The sequence below is a fragment of the Aquarana catesbeiana genome, linkage group LG12 (assembly GCF_042186555.1).
Source record: "Aquarana catesbeiana isolate 2022-GZ linkage group LG12, ASM4218655v1, whole genome shotgun sequence".
In the NCBI taxonomy this organism is placed as follows: domain Eukaryota; kingdom Metazoa; phylum Chordata; class Amphibia; order Anura; family Ranidae; genus Aquarana; species Aquarana catesbeiana.
The window spans coordinates 212,954,179-212,968,810 of record NC_133335.1 but is presented as its reverse complement, the minus strand read 5'-3'; the positions used below and the strand labels follow the sequence as shown (position 1 = coordinate 212,968,810).

The 14,632-nt window shown below is 40.4% G+C and overlaps 1 protein-coding gene across 1 annotated transcript in view; it reads right to left on the bottom strand.

Moving 5' to 3' along the window:
- The window catches only part of ANKFN1 (ankyrin repeat and fibronectin type III domain containing 1), a 602,151-nt gene that overhangs the window by 336,604 nt on the left and 250,915 nt on the right, over nt 1-14,632 (bottom strand). Inside the window, exon 5 of the mRNA XM_073606641.1 lies at nt 12,646-12,759. Coding sequence (XP_073462742.1) covers nt 12,646-12,759 — 114 coding nt within the window. The remainder of the gene's footprint in view (nt 1-12,645; nt 12,760-14,632) is intronic.

Genomic DNA, 14,632 nt, shown 5'->3' with positions numbered 1-14,632 from the left:
GTGGGAAAACTGCAATGAGCCTTTCAGTGTGCAGGGGTGCCATTAAGAGTGTAGCCTTACTCTAATTTAAAGTGGAAAAAAAAACACTTTAACCACTTCCCGACCAGCCGCCGCAGTTATACTGCGGCAGGTTGGCTCCCCTGCGTGAGCTGTCGTAGCTGTACGTGGCACTTTAAGACGCTTTAGCAGGCGTGCGTGCATGCCCGTAGCTGATGCGCGTGCCCGGTGAGCGCGATGACCGCCGGGCACCCGCGAAACAAACAAATCCCGGTTCTTTCAGGGGTGTAATGACAGCTCGTGTGCTCCTACTAAGTCGGTCTCCTCCCCTAGTAAGTCCCATCCCCCACAGTTAGAACACACCTAGGGAACACAGTTAACCCCTTGATCGCCCCCTAGTGTTAACCCCTTCCCTGCCAATGACATTTATACAGTAATCAGTGGCTATTTTTAGCTCTGATCGCTGTAAAAAAGTCACTGGTCCCAAAAAAAGTGTCAAAAGCATTCAATCAGTCCGCCGAAATGTCAAAAAATTATTAAAATGCCATAAATCTATCCCCTATTTTGTAGACGCTGTAACTTTTGTGCAAACCAATCAATATACACTTATTGCAATTTTTATTTACCAAAAATATGTAGAATACATATTGGCCTAAACTTAGGGAAAACAATTTTTATTTTATTTTATTTTTTTATTATAGCAAAAAAAGTACAAAATAGTGTGTTCCTTTTTTGTATATAGCGCAAAAAATAAAAACTGCAGAGGTGATCAAATACCACCAAAAGAAAGCTCTATTTGTAGGGGGAAAAAATGACATCAATCGGCTCCCAGCGGAGACTTTAGGGGAGAGGAGAGAAAGCTAACAATGGATGCCCCATGGTAAGCCTATGGATGGTGTCCCTGCCCAGGCATTTTAGATGTTGTCGGTGATCTCTCTTCTCCCCTGAAGATAGCCACTGCAGAGATCATGTGACTGGACCAGAGAGACCTCAGAATAGGTAACTATAAGCATCTTCCTTTCACAGGGTAGTTAGAATAGGATTTAGAAAGCGGGTGGGAGCAGGTTTAAGCATAGTTAGCAATAGCCTGGAACTCTAGTTTAAATAACTAAACTGATGAAGCTGAACATAAAGTTGCAAACCAAAGACCCTCCATTTGATCAAATTAAAGAGCTTTCAATCGATTTCAGCATTGGAATTTCAGTTGTGCCTGATCAATGGAACAAATATCTGCACGTGTTCAAAAATTGATTGAAATTGAGACTAAAATGATAATTTTTATTAGAATGCTTACGGTTTTAAACTAATGTATCATATGTTTGATATACTCAGTTGATCAACTGCTTCTTGTCGGCCCCCATTAAAGGGACCACAGCTGAAACAATGGGGACACATACCTCCCATCCAGAACCCATCCCTGGCTTCCCAAAGAATACACATTAGGAATTACTTGGCCATTCCATTTAAAAAGTTAAACAATCAGTGCATAGCTTATACTATTTATGAAACCCGTGATTTCTCACTTTTGTAGCAAGCAATGAACCCCTAGGAATGGAAGGGAGGGTGTATGTACTTTACTCCAAGATGGAGAATATACAGGTAAGTCAAATTCCTCTTAGCTTAATCATATTGTACAGGGCACAGGCAAAGTATTCTTAGGGGTGCAAAACCAATATTTCTGCAGTGATCAATGGGAAAATATGTGTGTGTGAAAAATAAAAAGTTAGCGCATATTAATCATGTACTTAAAAATGGTGAAAACCCTATCCCTGAACATACAATTCACTTATGCATACCAAAGAAGTATACTTTAAAGAGAAATATATAAAAGTCCAACTGTGAAATCTTAAAAATGACCCACATGTAAGAATCCCAAACTACCTCACAGTGTTCCCTTACTAAACAGATATGATCTTCAAATGATAAGAGATCAACAGCGCAGGAATCATCTAATTGGGGGGGCCACCACTCAGAATACCACTGACTCCACCCCCTGAACAATCCTTAGGACCAGATTGGTACTGATCACTTCTGTGTTCATTCATCATTGAAGCAAAGTAAACTGTGTTTACTATGCTTTAGTTTGTGAATGAATAGGAGTCTCCATACAGACTCCTATTCATTTATCTACAGTGCAGCTGAGGCTGAAGAGAAAGGGACTGTCTTCAGTCCCATTCAGCAAATATTAGCACAGACTTTTACCAGTGTACAGTGTAAATATATGGCCAAATGCATGGCCAGGAACACAGATACTGTATTTCTAGTTTTGGTTTAAATGCTATGGACCAAAAACAGAGCAATGTAAGGCAGCTCATAGAATATAATACTGCTGTGTTCACATCTGTATAAATTATGCAAGTGCAGAATATTGTACGTTCATGTGTATGAGCCATAATTGAATAATACAGCTTTAATGTCTGTTATTTGGCCAGAAAAAGAGAAAGAACAATCAGGATTTCATTTCACATACTCCAGCAGTATACCTTGTCTCATTATAGAAATTAGTAGACATGTATGGTGCACGCATCATTTGAATTTCAAACAGTGTTGAAAAGAACTAAACGCTTAAAAACAAGCAATTTTTTTTGTGATTATATATTGAACTTTATGGGGATTTTTACATTTCCCTGGAAATCTAAAAAAAAATAGAATTTTTGAGTCAAATAACTACCCCCACCCTCCTCTTGTTACCACTTGGCTTCATTATACTTTCATTAAGCTAACCAACGCCCGTTTTGTCATTGAGAATGTGTGATGTTGGCTGCATTGGTTTGAGATACACAGTTCAAAGGCTGAGCTCTCAGTTTTATTTTGCTTGAACGGCATACAGAATATTTAAACAAGTCCATCCCTTGTACTACACATAGAATAAATTCCAATGACTGAAGACCCTAGAGTGATGATTTCCCTTAATATTAGTCCTCCGTGGAAGAAAATATTGGCGATGTGTGCCAAGGTTGGCAAGGTCACTGCCGATCACACTCGTATTAGTCACTGCATGGAGTGGGCAGCGCTGCCATCTCTAAGGGATAGTCATTTAGTGCAAGCAACAACATCACAACAGCTGCTTGTACCTACCTACTATGAATAAAGGACCACTACAAAAAACACAAGCACTGTAAATTTAAAGAAATGTGTAAAAGCAGTCATAGGTGTATATTTATAGAGGTCTTAAAATTCACGAATCAACAATACACAATTTAGGATTACTAAATCACGCTACTATTTCAAGTTGAAAAAGTAGTTTTTATGCTATTACTAAAAAAAAAAAAAAATGTGACTTATGTGACACTCTTGCAGAGCCAGAGTGGAGTGACATGATCCCATTGCGTGTCTGTCTGCTCGCAGCCTGTGATGTGCCTGGAGCCAACAGCGCTACTAAGTGTGCGGTTGTTACCTAGCATCGGGATGAGACACTCATCTTTGTAAGTGTAATTGCAAGATATTTTACAGTGACACTTTCTTATCTTCTCTCCTGGCATATATCCTCTAAAGAAAAGATGGGCTTATGGTTGTTTAACCCTGAGGAGACCTTGGAGAAGGGAGTCATATTATCTTGAGAGTCCTATAGAAAATCCATCTGTTTTAACTCCTTGTTTAATGGACCAATTTTATTAGATGTTAAGAATCTCTCCGGGTGAGTCTTTTTCTGTGTGGAGGTTATGTGGTGAGAAGACCACCTAGAAGATTGGACAGCAACGTTTGGTGGACATAGGCATTTGTAGCATGTAGCACTTTATTCCAATATATGAATTTCAAGAGAGCACAGACTTTATAATTTTTTTTTTATGAAATTTTTTTACACTGACTTTATGAATTTTGTTTAAAGCACAGTTCTGATTTAAGTACTTTTATTTATATCAGGAGTGTTCAACCTGTGGCCCAAGATGGCTATGAATGCAGCCCACCAAAAAATCATAAGTTTACTTAAAAATGTTGATTTTTAAAAAATTTTTGTAAATATGTGTTTACACTTAGCGAACCAAAGAAAAATTTGACAGTGTCTCTTTACTGGACTTTTTTAAGTTTTATCTTCCCAAGATGTATATCACACTCTTCACAAATCACAACTTATTTATGTCATCAGTTTTTCAGCAGCACCTATATTTACAACTACACTATATTGCCAAAAGTATTGGGACACCTGCCTTTACATGAACTTTAATGGCATCCCAGTCTTAGTCCGTAGGGTTCAATATTGAGTTGGCCCACCCTTTGCAGCTATAACAGCTTCAACTCTTCTGGGAAGGCTGTCCACAAGGTTTAGGAGTGTGTCTATGGGAATGTTTGACCATTCTTCCAGAACTGTATTTGTGAGGTCAGGCACTGATGTTGGATGAGAAGGCCTGGCTCGCAGTCTCCACTCTATTTTATTCCAAAGGTGTTCTATCGGGTTGAGGTCAGGACTCGGTGCAGGGCAGTCAAGTTCCTCCATCCCAAACTTGCTCATCCATGGACCTTGCTTTGTGCACTCGTGCGCAGTCATGTTGGAAAAGGAAGGGGCGATTGCCAAACTGTTCCCACAAAGTTGGGAGCATGAAATTGTTCAAAATGTCTTGGTATGCTGACTCCTTAAGAGTTACTTTCACTGGAACTAAGGGGCAAACCCAACCCCTGAAAAACAACCCCACACCATAATCCCTCCCCCACCAAATGATTTGGACCAGTGCAAACAGCAAGGTCCATAAAGACATGGATGAGCGAGTTTGGGGTGGAGGAACTTGACTGGCCTGCGCAGAGTCCTGACCTTAACCCGATAGAGCACCTTTGGGATGAATTAGAGTGGAGACTGCGAGCCAGGCCTTCCCATCCAACATCAGCACCTGACCTCACAAATGTGCTTCTGGAAGAATGGTCAAACATTCCCATAGACACATTCCTAAACCTTGTGGACAGCCTTCCCAGAAGAGTTGAAGCTGTTCTAGCTGCAAAGGGTGGGCCAACTCAGTATTGAACCCTACGGACCTAAGACTGGGATGTCGTTAAATTTCATGTGCGTGTAAAGGCAGGTGTCCCAACACTTTTGGCAATATAGTGTATTTTTAAGGATGAAGCACACAAAGGGCAAAATTTGAACCGAAATATCCGATGAGCACCTTGAGAATTCATTGAGAATTTCTACTATATCCATCCAACCAGATTCTGATGTGTTAGCTTATCAAAAACAGTGTCAAATATTGCACTAGTTTTATGTTGCCCTTTTCTTACTTTTGTAATAAAATATATTACAAAAAAATGAAGTTTTATTACATAGGTACATTATCTATATCAATGATCACTAACTTGTGATCTGCCTCACGTTTTCTGCTCATCAGCTATCCTTATTGTTAGTGTATTTTATGTGGGTCTCAAGACAATTCCTCTTTTTCTAATGTGGCCCAGGAAGGTCAAATGGTGGGACACCCAAGCCTGGGATAATACGATCAAGGCTAAAAATTTGATCCTCGCCACTCACGCCGAAAGACGCTGAAAAGGCATTTGATAGGGTGAATTGGGTCTTTCTGACGGAGACACTCAGACACATTGGTCTGGGCCAGCGTATGATACACTGGATACATGCTATCTACTCCCACCCTTCTGCACAAGTGAAGGTTAATGGACATCTCTCCTCCTCCTTCGGGACTCGGCAGGGGTGTCCCCTCTTCCCTCTGATATTGATTGTGACTCTTGAGCCCTTTTTACGCACGGTCAGAAACAATCCAGACATTACTGGCCTCCCTTGATCCTTTGCTGTCTCCAAAGGTTGCAGCATATGCCGACGACTTGCTATTCTTCTTGTCTAACCCTCTGGTCGCACTACCAAACCTTCTCTCAGAACTGAAGACCTATGAGGCCTATCATTCTTTAATGTCAACTATCAAAAATCAGAGGCGCTTAAGGTTGCCAAATTCACATAAGTTCAAATTTTTGTATATTTATTAAAACCAATGATCGACATGGCATAGAAAACAGTGTTGCATACATAAATTGTAAAAAATTATCAATTGAAGTATATAGTGAACAACAAATATAACGCATTCCATTCCCCTTTCCACCATCCTTCTACCGTTAACTCAGTACAGTGTCTGTACTTCCAGATCCCCGTCCTCTCTTCACCTGGCTTTCCATCCCATTTGGATCCATTTTGTTAAACTCATGGTACTTACCCCACTACCAGGCTCATGGGCCTTGTTTAGTTTTAGATTATCCCATTGACTTACATTGTCACAGATATATACTATTCTTTAATTTGTACACCCTAGAAGTCCCAGTTATATATGGGGGATGGCGTGCATTTCCCTGATTTCCGGCTGCTTCCCCTTCTCAGCTCCCAGGCTGGGCTCAATGATGGACCCCTGGCATGTGGTTTTGCATGGTCCCAGCTGTGGTTTTATGTGAGTACAATTTGGCTTGGCCATTCACTTTATACTTATTTCTCAGTTTTTCCCCATAAGGGTATACTAACCAGACCATATGGATTACCCACATTTCTTTATAGAACATGGATGCACCTGGCTCCTGATGAGTGAATAGAAGTCCATGAAACGCGTTGAGCCCGCTTGATGCATCCAACATACATTGATGGATTTTAGATGGTTTTACCTCTTTTTTTCCATTTTGTAATGGTGTACCCGGGCATATGGAGGATTAGGATGTACTATTTTATTAGTTCATGTCATATTTGTTGTTCACTTTATACTTCAATTGATAATTTTTTACAATTTATGTATGCAACACTGTTTTCTATGCCGTGTCGATCATTGTTTTTAATAAACATACAAATGTTTGGACTTATGTGAATTTGATTGGTCCCACCATGCACGCCTCATTCAAAGTCCCAATCTCCCCCCCCTTATATAAGCATTAGGGATGGGGGCGTGAACTTGTCCTCACGTTCCATTTAAAGTCCCAAGCTTGTCTTTCCCCTATTTTTTCTCTAGGTTTCCATCGCAGCTTCTTTGACCACCCTTCTTAAACCGATTTTGCTTTCAAATGGGCCGCATATCCCATAAAATATTTAGGCATATATCTTCCTAGAAAGGTGGAGGACAATGTTTCACTAAATTTCCCACCACTCTTGATGTCTATCAAAAAAAGATCTCATGGCCGGGCAGAACAGTCCGTTTTCCTGGTTTGGACGCTGAACATCATGCCCCGCTTGCTTTTCCCCCTTTCAGGCCCTTCGATCCGTATTTTGGGCCCCTTTCTTTGCGCAGTCAATCGGGCTCCTGTCAACTTTCTATGGGCACAGAAGCCCCCATGCCTTACCCAGGTGATACTGCGACTGCCAAAACTGGTGGGGGGTATGGCCTTGCCAGATGCTAAACTCTACCACTCGGTGTGCCATTTAACTAGGGTGCTTGACTGATGCAGCCATGGCCCTCTCAAACAGTGGGTGCAAGTGGAACAGGTACTGACAGGGGTCCCACTGGACTCTGTGCCCTGGTGCCGTACAGGCCTGTCTACTTTGGGTCTTACCCACCTTACTGTGGGTGAAACCTGGTGAGTATGCTCCAAAGTATCCCTCTATCTCTGATTCCTTCCCCCGTTTACCTCTATAATCCGGAACCCCGCCTTCAGCCCCGACCTACAAGAATCAAGATTTCAGTCTTTGAAAACCAATGGCTTTTTTCAGGCATGGCATTTCATAGTGGCCAGATGCCTGGTTACCAGACAGCAAATTGTGGATGATCCGATATATGCGGGGTTATCTTTCTGGCAAAAGCTGGCTCATTTCTTAGGCTCTAAACCTCCCCGGACAGCTTTGGATGTTGCCTCACCCTATTGGAACTCTTATGTTTGGATAAATCTCCAATACGCCATGCGGTTTCTCTTACCATCTGCTTGTGGCCCTACCGCTGACCTATCGACTTCCATATATTTCCAAATGGGAATAATAACTAGGGCTGAACTACGGATAAAAAGGTGGAGATAATTCTCCTGTCCACTTACAAAACCTCTATCAGCTCCAAACACCAAGAATCCAGTTTCAAATTGTTAACCCGGTGGTACTTTATATCTGTTAAGATTCATAAGATGTTCCACCAATGTCCTGACACCTGCTGGTGGTGTGGAAAGGAGACTGGCTCTCTTCTTCATATTTTCTGGTCCTGCCGATCACTGCATCCCTATTGGACAGAATTTCACCGTATAACCCAGAAATGTACTGATCATGTGTTACCACGGGATCCTGCATCACCACCATTTTTCTGGTAAGGTTTACAGGCATTCCATTCTAGCATTATTGTTCACTGCGGCGAAGAGCTGCAACCCACTTTTCTGGAAGCACACACAGGCCCCACCCATATCCATCAGGTTGGAAAAAGTAGTTGAAATCAATGAGCTGGAAGACTTGGTGGCCACGGAGAGGGGCCTTCATAAAAAACTCCTCAAAAAGTGGTACACATTTGTTTACTTAGAGGAGTATACAGCCTTGCTGAGCTAAATTGCCTTCCTGGGAACCTGGAGATCATCCCGATGGTTCTCCTGGATCTGGAGGGTTGGCGGAGCAATTTGAATCTTTTTCCTTATCTCCCTCCTCATTACCTTCTCCCCTTTGTGCTACCTTCTTTACTTTCTCCTGTTGATGGTGTTTACCCAGTACAATGCAACAAAAGGGTACAGAGGCAGCTAGTGCCCAGTCTCCCGGGACACTTTCTCATATATGAGAAGAGCATATATATGCTCTTCATACCTGGAAATGGTTACCATGTGAGATGTGGGTTTCTCTGTGTCTGGGTTGGCATGTGATCCTCTCGCTTTTGACGTGTTTGTTCTAGGGTTTCTGCACCTACTATGTAACGTTTAAAAATAATTGAAAAAACTGAAAAAAAAAAAGGTTGGACACCCCTGATTTATATGAACTCTTTGCACAGATTTATGAACTTTATATTTAGCTTAATCATTATTTTACATTTTTGGAGGATCTCTTTAAAGCATTTTTGGATGAACTTATATTTCTTTGACATGATTGAGCGTAAACACCATTTGCATGGATGGAGTTGAAGTGGATGAATTTCAGCACCAGCTAAATTGATCTATGAATTTAGAGCTTATTGTGTGTTTTTTTTCACAGGGCAGTCACATTTTTCTTTAAATTACTATAGCACATTGTATGTTTAAGTGACCACAGCTGGGATCTTGATATCATAGTTGAGGAGCAGACTTTCTTTTCTTTTGAAAAATTACATTTTTAACTGAAGCCCTGATGGAGGGGGGGGGGGGGGGGGGGGTTTATTTGAACCCCAGAACACGTTGGCTGTCTTTTAGCACAATACCAATAAATTAAATTGGACTCTTATCTTTTTGTCTGGTGCTCCTTCCATATATGTACATTTTTTTTAAAGTAACCTGTTGGGATACCCATTGGAGGGTAGCCTTGTCTGCCGTTAGCACCCTAACCTGAGTCACTGGGCTCTTCAAATGTTTCTGCCCTCTCTCTAATTCATGTAAACTTATATCCAAGTCCCTGTGCCTTTTGGATGTCCTTTTTTTCACTGAAGTCTATCATTGGTTCTCTTCTGGTTCAAATGACACCCACTGCACTCTCTATGGCTGCTATTTTTCATTTCTCCACCCTGAAATAGTCTGCCGTGAGCGACAGTGCTATGCCTGACCTGCTTACTTATTCATGATTATTTATCAGGATAGCAGCCTGGGAGGTTACACCTTTAGAAACAATGACAAAATCAATGACAACTTCCATATTTCTATCTTCACAGGCTATTTTGAGCTGCATCGGGGCAGAAAGTGATCTAAGTGCTAAATGGACTCTAGAAAGCCAGGCTACATATGTTGATACTATAAAAATACGGAACAAAGCATACTGTAAAAATAAATCACAGATAATGTAAATAGTGAGGCATTTGGGATTGATTTTGGGGCATATCCGGTGTACTCTAGACACATAGGAAGGATGTAATACCTTCACATTCTGCATCATTAGGTTCTAATAAGTAGAACTATTTCACATTTCCATCTTTAACAGAATTAGAACAGCGCCTTAAGCAATATGTACTGACCAAATATTTTTGTACTTTATAACTTTGTTCTCTGATTGATTAAGTTTGTACGTTTTCTTCCATCCGTCTTACCCAGTGGGCTGAAACATAACATACTGTGACAGGTGTAATATAAACCAGAAGTGTGCCCATCGTAACAGTCACCTTTTGCCCTTCATTAGCACAAAAACGAAAAACATAATGTGTCTCATTTTTGATCTCAAAAGGAACAAAGAGGCAGTTGAACCAAATACTCAATATAATGCAAATATATTCTGGTGTCCGGTTCAAATCTGGACCTGGAGGGGTAGAAAAACAGACACCCGCAAAGACCAAATAAAGAACAAAGGGAAACTTACATGCACTAATTCACGGCTGTATACAGATATCATGCTGCCCTGGGCACACATGTTGGCATGTTTCATCACAGGATCCACCCCTTCTGCCAACAACTATATTACATGCACAAAAACAGCAGCAATAGACCGAAAAAAAATTGCAAATGTACATGATTCAAAGTAGTTCAATCAGGGTAGAGATATGTTGAGGAAAGTAGAAAAATAGCATTGTACCCATAAGGTTATCTTAATGGTATTGCTATCTTAAAGAATTGATGTTGATGCAAATAATTTGGTTCCTGGCAAACTCTACACCCTAGAGGATCTCCATGGTCTTTTTGGCTTGTAGTGTAATGTATCAAAAATGGAAATAGAAGCGTGACACCACTGCGAAGAGGTCCAGATACGACTTTATTCCAATAAAAGACCTTACAGGCTTTATAACCTTCATTTACTCTATCCAAAATGAAAGAAAATGCTTTGCCTATAGTTGTGAACATTCCTTGTGAAATGCCTATATATATATATATATATATATACTTCCTTGAATTATGTGACCCATAGGGGGTTATTTACTAAAGAGTAGTCGCTGTAGATCTGAGGGGGACATGCAAGGAAAATAAAAAACATGATTGGATGATAGAAATCAGCAGAGCCTCCTCTTATTTAAGATCTTTCCCTCAGATCTACAGCGACTGCACTTCCAAGTGCGCTTTCATGTGCACTTGCAGAGCACAGTGGATTTGCCTTTACTAAATCAACCCCATAGTCACTATGACCTGTGAGTATGCACTGTGGTGTTGTATAATTCACAGAGCCTGCTTTCTAAACTACAGAGGTGTTGAGGAGTTTCAGGAGGGGAAGTCAGTATGGGAATCCCTGCTTGCAGGTAGCAAAGTACCATGGGATATGTAGTCCTTAGAAATTGAAATTAAACAGTATAGAATAAGCTGCAAAGTATGCAGGGAATCCAGGAAGTTGTGGAAAGAAGTTCACTCTAGGTTTAGCCTCTGAAGCAGCCGGCGGTGATCAGCGAAACCGGTCAGGCACGGATACCCTTTCACCTCTGACTCTAATCCATAGAGAAACTATACTCAAAGATCGGATTTTTTGACAGATGACCTGCTAAGGACTGAAGAAATCTCTATCATCAACATGATCGATAAGCAAATTTTCATTTTGCCTATTTGGGACTGTTGAAGCATCCGAGGGAACTGGCATATTTATATCATCTGACCTAGGGATGGCCCTATGCAGCAAATATGGATAAACCTCTATACACCATTTACCTGCAATTGCCTACAGTGCGAGGGAGGTTTCCCAGCTTTAGCTCTTGATGTACATCATCTCTATCTGATTCCAAGGGCCAGTTCTTGCTATTGGGAATAAATATAAATATATATATATCTATCTCTCCTCTGGAACACCATTAACTTTGGTGCTATATGTCTCAGTCATTACTGCATCGTATAGTGGATATTGCAGCCAGAATTAGCCCCTAATACAGCACATGTGTGGATGCTTGGGGACATTGACCCCCAGATTGAGCCACTAACACCGTCAGGTCTAATTTATGACTATATAATTTCTTAACCCCATCTACCGAATTTGTTGATCCCTATTTTTTTATTGGATTACTAAGGACTATTTTTCTTTCATCCAATACCCACGCATTGTGGGCTTACACAACACTGACACTGATCAGACGGGGAGCTGTGAGGTGGACTGGGTTTTATTATGTGTAGTCTGTCTAGTATGGTACCATTGTATATGTTGCATTTTTTCCTTAATTTTTGATACTAATCAATACTTTTTTATTGATCCAGCGAGTTATTACCTGTCTCACAGGGAAGGTTGAGCTACGTTTAGGTTTTTATTTAAGTTTTTGTAAGTTGTGGAAAGAGATGGCCAGCAAACTAGACTAGAAGTCCTCTAACATGGATCTGTCATGGGTATAGATAGCCACCTCCTTCATTCAGTAACCTTGCTGAGATTGTAATCCAGAACTCAGCATGTTCCCAGCTTCCAATGTCAGCTAACAGTCACTAACAGCTAAAACAAGGGCAATCAACTGCAGTCAGTGGAACACCAGCAAAGAATTTGATTATATTTATATACTCTGTTACAGATAATGGTTGTTGCTCTTCAAGGTGCAGTTTTTTAGTTTTGGATAAAGCGCAGAAGAGTTTACATTTGCTGTCATGTATTTTTTTTCCCCCCACTTGAGATGCCAATGCAAGAAATGTGGGGTGCAGGTGTCACCTAGACAAGTAGTCACCCACATCATTAATACATCCCAGCACTTATCTCTTAAAATACTCCAATCTTACCTTTGTATTTGGTCACAACAGCTGAGTTGACACTCAAAGGCTCTTGGAACGTGACAGTAAGGGATGAACTGCTTGTAATCATAAGGCACACATTGGTTGGTGCCTCAGGGACTCCTGGAACAGAAAAACAAGAACTTTACATCCTGTTCCATAAATACATTACTACATTGCGTGCATATTCAATTATTTTTTCTTTAAATATAATGTCAAATAAAGTCAGTTTCAATATAGATTTCTTAAATAGTTTCCCAGCCACATTGTGGAGGGCAGATTTGATGTACAGATCTGTAGGTGTGCCCTCTATTAGTTAACTGAACATCAAGCATTACAGTCTGCATCCTTGCTGAAAGGCTGCTCCAATAAAATGGACAACAAATTATACAGAATTTTTGCAAAGTTCCATCTGAAGATTTGCAAAGAAACATGGGAGTTGATTTACTAAAGGTAAATAAACTGTGCACTTTGCAAGTGCAGTTACTCCAGAGCTTAGTAAATGAGCAGAAGCTCAAATGACTTCCATCAACCAATCATGTGCAAGCAAAAATGCTGTTTTTTATTTTCCTTGCATGTGATTGGGTATTCTTTGCAAAGTGAAGCTTCACCTCATTTACTAAACTCAGGAGCAACTGCACTTGCAGAATGCACAGTGGCCTTTAGTAAATCAACCCCAAAGTGCAGTAAAGCATAATCACTCTGCTGCACTTCTACACAGCAGGTAACTTGAATATGTGACCTAACATGGTTGGGCTTTTTATAAAAACAAATATTTATACAAACATCACTTATCCATTGTTAGAGATTAGCAAAATGTACATATTTGTCATGGTGGTATATTTACATTTCTACCCTGTGGGGTCCTTCAAAGTCTATTTATCAATGACAGTTTGATATTTATTGATACTATTTCATTATTTTTTAATGATGGATCTCTTTACAGTATTCCCAACACCTACAGAGCCTTGTCCCACTTTCTAGCTCATTTTTAGCAGTGGCGCTATCTTGGTTTCAATGGTAGTTTCTGTGTCGTATAAATATGCGGGGTGACTACGTGGCTCCACTCCTGCTGACATCGTCCTGGACGTAACGCGTGTGGTAGGAGGAGCTTCGTTTCTGACGTCACCTGCGGCTATCTCCTGGATCGACTTGTAATATTGTCTATTGAGCATTCTGAAATACACTTTGCTAAGTGCTGGAATTTGGAAGTGTGTTTTCAAATATTCTATTAGTGCTCTCTGCTACAAAAAAACTTTACTATTTGTCTCTCTCTTGATTTTACATATTCATCCGAGGATTTGATAAATACGAAACAGCGGTGTCTCCGTCTAAGTGTGCCACTTGTAGGGGAATGTGTGGAAACTACCTCTTCGCTCAGGGGTCATGTTTTTAAGATGAGCGGCCACAGTTATCTTTGGTGCTGGGATTGAACACCTCTCTGCACCTGGATTTTGAACATGTCACAATCTCTGATTCACTGATTAAAGAGTATTCCTGCTTATGGACTTTTTTTTTATGGACTGTTTTGAGAATAGTTATACTGTATTTCTAATATTTGTGTTATTGCACTGCACTTTTATCCATGTTGGTAAAATGTACATATTGACAGTTTTCAGTATCTTTTACAAACAGCGTGTGCAGTATATATATATATATATATATATATATATATATATATATATATATATATACACATACACACACGCAAACACACACACTAGTGTGCAAAAGTGTTAGGCAGGTATGAAAAAATGCTGTAAATTCAGAATAATTCCAGAAATAGAAGTGATATTTTTCTTTTATCATTTGAGAAAATAGAAAATTGGAGGTTTGACTTTTTGGCTGCAATTCTTCCTTGAGAACCACTTTTGGCCAGACTTTTGCAGTAGATGGGTGTATCTGGGTCCTACTAGTTTCTGCCAGTTCTGTGCTGATGGCGCTCCTCCGATGTTGAAGGGAAAGAAGCATGATGTGTCCTTCATCTGCTGCATGA